Here is a 9,392-nt window from a genome sequence, read left to right as displayed (position 1 = left end):
CTACACAACTTCAAGACAACCCTTTAATGTCATGGCTAATATTTCTAATTCGACCACCAAAGTATTATTATGTATAAAACCCTTCGATTTATCATTCAGATCACTGAGAGGCATAAACTTTGGAAAACCATTTGCCTTCTTACTAGATTTTAACTGACATAGATTAATTATAAATTAAGTATGTGATGAATAAGGGCATAGATTAATTATAAAATGACTGTATATATATATATATATATATGCTTCTTGCATGTTTTTAATTTACATACGTAAGAAAACGCTTGATCAAAGTTTGAACTTGATAATCAACAAACACTGTATTACTCTGTCTTCATTTTTAAATAAGGTTATACACATGGAACTGATTATTTAATTATATAGTTTGATATCCAACTCTTTTGTTTACATAAGCCTATTTTATCATATAAAATTATAAACTATTTATTTATCATGTGTCATGTGGCTTTAATAGATGAATGAACCAATCAATAAATATTATATTAATTAATTGATGTTTGTTAAATTTAAACTAACATTTAGTTCGTTTTATTGATTAGTTCATTTATTTATTTATACCACGTGTTGTATGATAAATAAATTGTTCATAATCGTACGTGGTAAATTAAATTTCTTTAGTAAGGTTAAAATATTTGCATTCCAGCTATGATTACTATATTCCACTCTTAGTGGAAAATGATTTAAATATCAATCATTTATTTTTTCATCTCTTTTTTTTAACGATTATTTTTTCATCTCTTAATATCTCACGATTGCCTCTGCAATCAATATTCTAATCTCTAATTTTTACTTTTTTTTTACAGAAAACCCCTCATTTTTGTAAGTTTGCGGCTAATAATAACAAAGTATATAGCTAAACTTTAACATGAAAAATCAACTTTAAAGAAATTAAATTAATTGTTTTTATATTATTAATAATACAAACAACTTAGAAATTCCATTCAATCATTATATAAATATTAGTGGCAATAGTTTCTTGAATCTATTTTGATGATAACAATAATCATATTTTGTATAATATCTTTAGTAAATGTGTATCACTAGATACTCTATTTTTTTATTACAATATATCAAAATATGAACGAAAATTATAGTATACATATCATTTTTTTATTTTATTAAATAAGACTATTTATGGAAAAAAAATGGATATTAAACTCTATAGATCATTAGGCTTTCCTCAAATTACAGAAGGGTCACTAAAAAAAAATTTGTTATAAAATGGTCATTGAACTATACCTTTTATTACAGAAATATTTATGTTGTTACAAAACGAACACTAAACTTTTTGTGAATTACAAAAAAATCATTGGATAATACCTTTTATTACAAAAAGATCACTGGACTATGTTCCTTTTTGTAATTTTGGCTTGCCACGTAAGCAAAATTGTTGCGTTTTTGCATAAAACGCAACGTTTTATATGGCTAAACCCCTTTGTAATAAAAGATATAGTTTAATGATCATTTTGTAACAAAAGTCTTTTTAGTGACCATTCTGTAATTTGAGGAAAGCCTAGTGACCTACAGAGTTTAATATCCGAAAAAAAATAGAGATTATTTTAATCAATGTTGTATATTAATCCATTCCATATTTCCACTAGTGTAACACATGTTGATTGTATGTACAACATTTTAGGGTTTGAATTGAATTTTGGCCATGTTTCGTTCATGTAATAGGTGCTGAATGGAATAGTCATTCCGTATAGAATGGCAATTCTTTATTTTGGTTCATAGAATAGGTATTTCAAAGAATTGCTATTTCATGATTTTGTGGAATAAACACTCCTCTCAAAAACTAAAGAATGGCTATTGCATTCCTTATGGAATAACTATTCTATTCCATACTATTCTATTCCACGAACCAAACATGGCCTTTAAGTTATCTTACTATTCCCCGGTAGTGAAAAAAATGTCAAGACTCGGTACCGAAATATTTACCTTGCAATTCACAATGTTTTCCCACAAGCTGATTCCGTACTCGAAGCATGTATTCCACATACAACTTTCTTCCATGCTCAAGAGTTGCATCATCCTGTAGTGCTAAGAATATGGATAAGCTTTTGCCTTTCTCACTTAAAAGCCCTTTTGGATAAACCCGTAATCTCCTAAAAATGTTAGGAATTAGCAGAAAGATAATCGGTTTGATGAACGTGTTAGAAAACATCAAATTTAAATAAAGTTTGTGCATACCCATTACTGCCTCCGATGGCAAACTTATTGGATTTAACTAATAGATCCAATTCTGAAAATTTTGCAATTGTCCATGTATAAGTGTTGTATGGAGGCTTCTTCACCAGGGACAAGCACTCTCCTTTACTGGCATTTTCCATAACTAAAATCTCAGCACCAAAAATGCAACAGTAATCCAGTAAATATCCATTGGTCATCTTTGAAATCGGCCACGGAAACAAGTTTGTCAAATCCCCATTCTCTTTTAATTCCGTCAAACCGCCTTACTTTCTCATCTACAAATTAAATCATGCATTGCAATTTATCAATTCATTGGTTAATACGTGTCTTTGTTTACTAGTAATTCACAGACAAGATACCTTGAACAGTCAGATACTTGTCGATAGATTCATCTTCCATGGCTCGTTTTCTTCCTATGATCATGACGGTGTTTGTTTAGTAACTTTAACAATCCTAAAGTCACCAATTTATATGAAAGTTGAAAAGCCAATGTAATAAATTGCAAGTGTGACGACCTTTGGTTTTTCAAGATTGTTTTAATGCTTAATCTTTTGATTTTATCCAAGCAAATTAAAGTAAATTAAGGGCTTGGGGAAATGGTAAAGAAATTCAAATGTGATTTTTTTGGCTATTTCTAATTGTGCTGACAACAGAGCTCCAAATCTTAATGGTTTTATTTGTTTTGTTCTATGAGAAGGCTTGGAATATTATTAAATCTAACTTCCTGGAATTATCTGTTTGTTTGGTTTGGTTTGATATAAAAATTTGGCTCAGTTTGATTCTCAATTTAAAATTATATACATTGGCCAAATAACCAAAAAAGATTAAACTTGTGAAGAAAGTTCCACACAATTCCAAAATCTTCCAATTTTCTCTAACAATTTATTCTAAAACGCATGATTTCGTTTCGATTTTGTCCAACTCTAAATTTTCAATTGCTTTTGGCATTTTGCATATATAACACTTACGTGGCGCTGACGAGGCATGCGATATGTATGCCACCTTGGCGAATGCAAGGTAAAAAGTCTAAATCAATTATTAGATTTTAAAAAAAAATACTCACACCCTAAAACTTTAAATCGTTTCAATATAATTTTTAAAATATTTACTAATTTTATGTTTATAATTTTTTTTAAACATTTTCACCCTCTTCTTCATTTATTTTATCTAATAAATAAAATATATAAATTAAAATTAATCAAATAATCGTCATGTCCCCGTCGCATACGAATTTTTTTCTGGCAATTTGTTTTTTAAAAAATTAATCAAATAATTATTCCATGATGCCTGAAAACCAAGATTTATTAGTTCACTTCTGTTTTGAAAAATAAATAATCTCATTCAATTCGAATTTTATTTTTCCAATATTATTATAACATTTAATTTTTTAAAAATTAAATAAAATTTATCGTATTAAATTTAAAATTATTTATTATTTAAATTTAAAATTTAAGATTCTATGTTTTACTTGTCATTCAAATAACAAATTAAAACTCTTCAATTTGGAAGGGAGTGGCTCCCCTCAAGTCCTCAATTCCTCCATTTCCCTCCATTCCACCGTTAGATAAATGACACCACATTAAAATTTATCCAACGGTTATATTAATGTGGTGTCATATATCTAACGGTGGAATGGAGGGAAATGGAGGAATTGAGGACTTGAGGGGAGCCACTCCCAATTTGGAATATATCATTTGATACTATATGGATTGAGAAAAATAATCCTTATTTATAGATAAATTTAGTCTCATCATGTGATTTTTGAAAATAATACCAAAAAATATGTGATGCAGTAGTTTTTGCATACGAAATGTTTTGGTTTGCGATAATATGCATTAAAAGTTTAAAGTTCATATTATTTTTGAAATATGGTGCAAATAATTTTATATATAATTAATCCTAACTAAAAATCTGTAAATATATTCTCTCAAAAAAGAAAATTAGTAAATATAACTAACAATAAAAATATGAAGTGGTGACAACCCCAAGGCGTAGATGAGTTGGTAAGGCGCTCTACTAGCTTAACTGAGGTTGCGGGTTCGAACCGTACTCATGTATGCAGCCGTTTAAAACTTGGGGCCAGAGCTTTGCCTCCCGCAAGGGACCTACCCGGCTCGAGTGGGGATTAGTCTGAATGTGGAAGGTTTAAGGTTCCGTTTTATAGTTGGAACCCGTTCAGGACACCTCATGATCAGATCAAAAAAAAAAAAATGAAGTGGTGAAAGTTCGAATGTACTCATAGCTTATAGAAGACCTAGACCTGAATATATTTTAACCATTGTCATATTTTCAATTCTGAAATTTTAATAACTCCATGAATGTTGTTGCATCAGTCATAATGCATCGTTTTTGAAACATTGTTAAAATATTATCATCCAAATGAACACTTAAGGTAAGAATTTTTGTCATTATTGTTCATATTGTCGACGTAAATAAACATCACCGGAGTTGATAATAAATTAATTGACAGTAAAAATCTTCGTGGAAATTAAATTAAAACTCAATATTTTTTTTATTACAGAAATTAGTGGTACAGTAGAATAATCCTACATATAAAGAGTTGCAATCTATCTATAACACCTTAATAACTATCTAATGTGTAACTACTATAATTTAGATAACTACAATGAGTGTGATTATTATCCTTACCATGCAAGGAGTATTTGATTAAGAAACGTCACCTTAAATAAATTTATCTCTTAACCATTTAGACTTCCACTATAACACAAATTCATTTACTTCATTTTCTTGGAAAAAATATAAACAGTGACCGATATGATATGACCATCTTGCAATATAAACTGGCTTCAATCAGTAGGCGAATTACTAAGTTATTGAAGATAGATCTGTATCAACAAAACATGACGCGAAGAAAACAAGTCATAGAAGATGAATCTAATGAAGATCATGGTAATAATGCAAGTATATATATGTCAGATTGTTGTGTAATTTGCAACCATTTATTTAAATAAATACTAACATTTATCTTATATTTTGTTTGAATAGAAATAAGTTGGAAACTAAGAAGCCATCCACCTGCACACTACACATTCAAGATTGAAAATTTCTCTTTGCTTTCCGATGCAAAAGCCGAGTGTTTCCATTCTGCGGATTTTGAAGCTGGGAGCTATAACTGGTTAGTTACTACTTCATTTATTTTTCAAGCTAGCCTTGTGACTGAAACAAATTCTTTCCGAATATATTGTGAGTGCAGGAAGTTATGTGTGTATCCTGGAGGAAACAAGAAAAAAAACGGGGGTGGATATATATCTTTATATCTAGTTCTCTCTAAATCCAACCAACTCGCTTTCAATCAAGAGGTTAACGTAACTTTCAAGCTGTTTGTTTATGATTATATTCGCAACAAGTACTGGAATCTTCAAGGTATGGTGTGTATGCATTTATACCCAACTCCGTAAGTTGAATGGATTATTAATTTGCAATGTATGATTTTGTAGATGAGACGGTAAGGCGGTTTTGTGGAATTAGAAGCAAATGGGGATTTGACAAACTTCTTTCTCTCACTCATTTCAAAAATAAATCCAATGGATACTTAATGGAGGATTGTTGCATTTTCGGTGCTGAGATTTTTGTCATAAAAAATGCCAGTAAAGGAGAGTGTTTGTCCATGGTGAAGACTCCTGCATACAATACGTATACATGGACAATTGAAAATTTTTCAAAATTGGATTCATTAGAATTGACCAATTCCAAAGTGTTTGCCATCGGTGGCAGTAAATGGTATGCACAAACTTTATTTAAAACATTTACTATTACAGTCGAGTAGATTATCATTCAACTAAATTTGAACATTTTTTAGGAGCATAATTCTTTATCCAAAAGGGGGTTCAAGAGCGAAAGGTAAAAGCATATCTTTATTTTTAAAACTAGAGGATCATGCCAGTTTTGAGCATGGAAGAAAGTTGTATGCGGAATTCACGCTACGAGTACGGAATCATCCTTTGATAAAACATCATGAATTGGCAGGTAAATATATCAATACTTGAGTTTTAATCTATTTCTTTATATCGGATAGAGGGGAATATTAACTCAAAATTCAGTTCAAACCCTAAAATGCATTTTTCTTATATGACTAAAAGGTAAATAATTTATGTTTCTTTCTTCTTATTAATGGTTATTTGTAACGTATATATAATCCACATATGTATAATGGACTAAAAGAAAATTATGCTAAGCCAGGCCTTACCGTTTTCAACAATGTTTATCAATTTAATCTATATATATATATATATATATATGTCGATTTTATTCTAGGATTTTCCCTGTTCGACGTCCTTGGCAAATTTGTAGAAAATCAAATATAAATACCTAAACCATTTGGATACTCTGGTTTGCATATGAGTATTCTGTATTTATAATTGTATTATAAAAATAAAGAGAACACAGTGGTATCTGTTATCAGTTCCGAATTCAACTTTACGGACTCATTCCATGAGATAGTTACTTTATTAATTTTAACAAATTAAAAGTTATTTTATAAATTTTTCACCGTTAGATGAAATAATTTTCATCTAACAGTATAATAGATAAAATAAACAAAAGTAAACTATAAAAAGGTCATTAAATATATACAAATAAATTATTTTCACAAGGTTTTATTTTATTTTAATACTTATTGATGATTTAATAAACTATATAAGTAATATGTGTTTTTTCCTAAAATAACTATAAAATAGCTATAAAATATTGATTTATCGTCCTTTTAGTTTTAATGAGATGATATAATTTTAAACCAATGCATTTCATATGATTGTAGACAAAAATTATCGTTATTGTTAATGTTTAATGAGAAAAAATATAGAATACCATTGCTAAAAATGGTAATTTAATTATGTAAAAGAGTAGTGTCAAAATTACAATATAATACTACGCCAAAAAATAATGAAAACTCACGCCAAAATAGTGATATAAAATCACGCCAAAAACTAGATAGCACGGATGCAGAAAAATTATAAAACGGGTATGGTCAAATGGCATTTAAAACAAAAACATAATTCATTAGATACACTAATCCTCAGTACTAAAATGGATACGTCCAATATCTTAATATATGCTATGCCCTTATTCATTAGTACATCATAATTAAATTACATTTTGCAGGTCATAGTCAGTTCGATTCTAGTAGTAACGTTTGGGGTTTTCCAAGTTTTATGCCTCTGATTGATCTCAATGACACAACAAAGGGCTTTATACACAATAATACTTTGATGGTGGAAGTAGAAATTCAAGCTATGACCGTAATTAAAGGGTTGTCCTGAAGCAATGCATATTCCAACTTTTTTAGCCGTCTTTGGAATTGAATAATCTTTGTTTTAACGTTTCATTTATGAATGATATGCAATTCTTTTGTTTTTTATATGCTGCATTATACCATGAACTAGTCGAACATCAGCGCAATTGCGCGGGATCAATATAATATTATTATTATATTGATAATTATATTAAGATTTAATTTCTATTTATTTATTTATTTATATAAAAATGTTTTATAAATTATTATTTTGAATTTAACTATCACGAATGGTATTAATTATTTTGCTATATGTTATTAATAGAAATAATCGTAGATAAAATTGGATATAAAATAAAATATTTTACAATTATCTTTAAAACTAATAAAAATGTATAATGAAATTTCTTAAGTTACTGTATTCTTTTTAATTCTGACTTATATTAATTCTAATAATTGATATGTTTAGCAAATAATATATCTATTTATTTTAAATCACTTCTAAAAAAATTGTTAGATTTTTGGATTGATATTTCTAAAATACTTTTTGTATCCCTCGGTAATTCTATTAGATCATGATTGAATTAGATATATTCTAATTATTGATATTTTAATAAAATAATATATCTATATTTTATTTACTTTTAAATTTTTCACTTTTATAAAATATATTAATCGGATGTTTGGACTAATCTCTCCAAAAAACCATTTTGTATTTCTCTATATTTTTATAATATCTTCTTGTTATGAAGCGTTTTCTTTAATTAATAATAAAATTCAAACATTTTTTATTATAAAGGCTAGTTTTGAATTTTGACTTATGACATAGAATTCGAATAATATATTTCAATCGATTAACATTTTTTTACATTATAAAAGATAAGCTTTTGAAATTTGAATTTTGATATATATCATATGATTCAAATGACATGATAAAAATATACTATGATTTTGATATACTAGTTTCGCATTACGTGCTATGCACGTGGCTCGTAACGTAACTCATCAATGCACATATTAGTAAATTTATTATAATTATATCAATTTTTTATTTATAATTAATATTAAATTAGTTAAGAATTTTTGTAAAAATAAATATAATATATTCGGTTATTAAATTTTTTTCCATACTGAATTTATTCTTCTTTTGGTTTTATAATAACCATAATTAAATAATTAATTTAATTTTATTAATAATATCTTTAAAAATAATAAAATAGAAATTTAAATAATAATATATTGACCAAATACAATATTTAAATATTGTAGTTAAATCAAACTAAAAGATAGGTATGCCTACTAATTTGGAGATAATTTAGTTATTTTTTACATACTAAAAACTAAATTGGAGATAATTTAGCTACCTATTCTAATTAGGACTTTAATTACAATAGTGATTAATTAAATAACTAATTAGTTAATGACTATAAAATCTTTATTTAGTAATAAACTAAAAAGGATTATTCAGTAAATTTGCCTGCCCCCCCCCCCCCATCCGTGCTTTTATATATAGTATAGATAAGCTATAATCCCAACATTCACTTGCTTAGGTGATCCGCTTTCATTGATGTCATTAATTAATTCTTTTTATCCAACAAATTGAGTAATTTATTACCGTAAAAAAGTAATTTATTAAAATTAAAACCTCATTAAACTAAATAAGTAGTTTGTATAGATTAGGAGTTTATATAATTAAAACCTTTTAAAAATAATCTGAATAAAATAAATAGTTTTAAAAAGATGGATACTACACTATTAGAAAACAGAAAATTACCGACGGAATTTTTTTGATTTAACGACGGATTTTAGGCTTTTACCAACGGAAAATTTAATTTACCGACAGATTTCAGCCTTTAGAGACGGAAAAATCCGTTGCTAAAATACAGTTTTCTAGTAGTGCTACTAAAAGTCTCAGTTAGTCTTTCAATTATAT

General features: G+C 27.5%; 2 protein-coding genes across 2 annotated transcripts; one reads left to right on the top strand and one right to left on the bottom strand.

Moving 5' to 3' along the window:
- LOC126661581 (MATH domain and coiled-coil domain-containing protein At1g31390-like) lies at nucleotides 1–2,607 on the bottom strand. The gene is made up of 4 exons (XM_050355436.1): nucleotides 2,568–2,607; nucleotides 2,209–2,350; nucleotides 1,997–2,123; nucleotides 1–153 (listed from the first exon to the last, which is right to left on the bottom strand). The coding sequence occupies exons 1-4, from the start codon at nucleotides 2,605–2,607 to the stop codon at nucleotides 1–3; spliced, it is 462 nt and encodes a 153-aa protein (XP_050211393.1).
- A 2,375-nt stretch (nucleotides 2,608–4,982) lies between these two features.
- Nucleotides 4,983–7,605, top strand: LOC126662148 (uncharacterized). The gene is made up of 6 exons (XM_050356040.2): nucleotides 4,983–5,118; nucleotides 5,215–5,344; nucleotides 5,423–5,592; nucleotides 5,667–5,949; nucleotides 6,029–6,195; nucleotides 7,330–7,605. Exons 1-6 carry the CDS (start codon nucleotides 4,989–4,991, stop codon nucleotides 7,485–7,487), a joined length of 1,038 nt encoding a protein of 345 aa, XP_050211997.1. The 5' UTR covers nucleotides 4,983–4,988; the 3' UTR covers nucleotides 7,488–7,605.
- The last annotated feature ends 1,787 nt before the right edge of the window (nucleotides 7,606–9,392 follow it).

The sequence above is a fragment of the Mercurialis annua genome, linkage group LG8 (genome assembly GCF_937616625.2).
Source record: "Mercurialis annua linkage group LG8, ddMerAnnu1.2, whole genome shotgun sequence".
Lineage (NCBI taxonomy): Eukaryota > Viridiplantae > Streptophyta > Magnoliopsida > Malpighiales > Euphorbiaceae > Mercurialis > Mercurialis annua.
Note: the sequence above shows the minus strand (reverse complement) of the source record. Positions and strands in the feature narration are given on the sequence as shown.

Coding starts and splice junctions, on each gene's coding strand:
- LOC126662148 (XM_050356040.2), top strand. CDS start 4,989: ATGACCATCTTGCAATATAAACTGGCTTCAATCAGTAGGCGAATTACT. Junction 5,593..5,666: donor CAAGTACTGGAATCTTCAAG/GTATGGTGTGTA, acceptor ATGATTTTGTAG/ATGAGACGGTAAGGCGGTTT. Junction 5,950..6,028: donor GCCATCGGTGGCAGTAAATG/GTATGCACAAAC, acceptor AACATTTTTTAG/GAGCATAATTCTTTATCCAA.
- LOC126661581 (XM_050355436.1), bottom strand. CDS start 2,607: ATGGAAGATGAATCTATCGACAAGTATCTGACTGTTCAAG. Junction 2,351..2,567: donor CAAGTATCTGACTGTTCAAG/GTATCTTGTCTG, acceptor CTGAGATTTTAG/TTATGGAAAATGCCAGTAAA. Junction 154..1,996: donor ATGTGGAATACATGCTTCGA/GTACGGAATCAG, acceptor AATCTATGTCAG/TTAAAATCTAGTAAGAAGGC.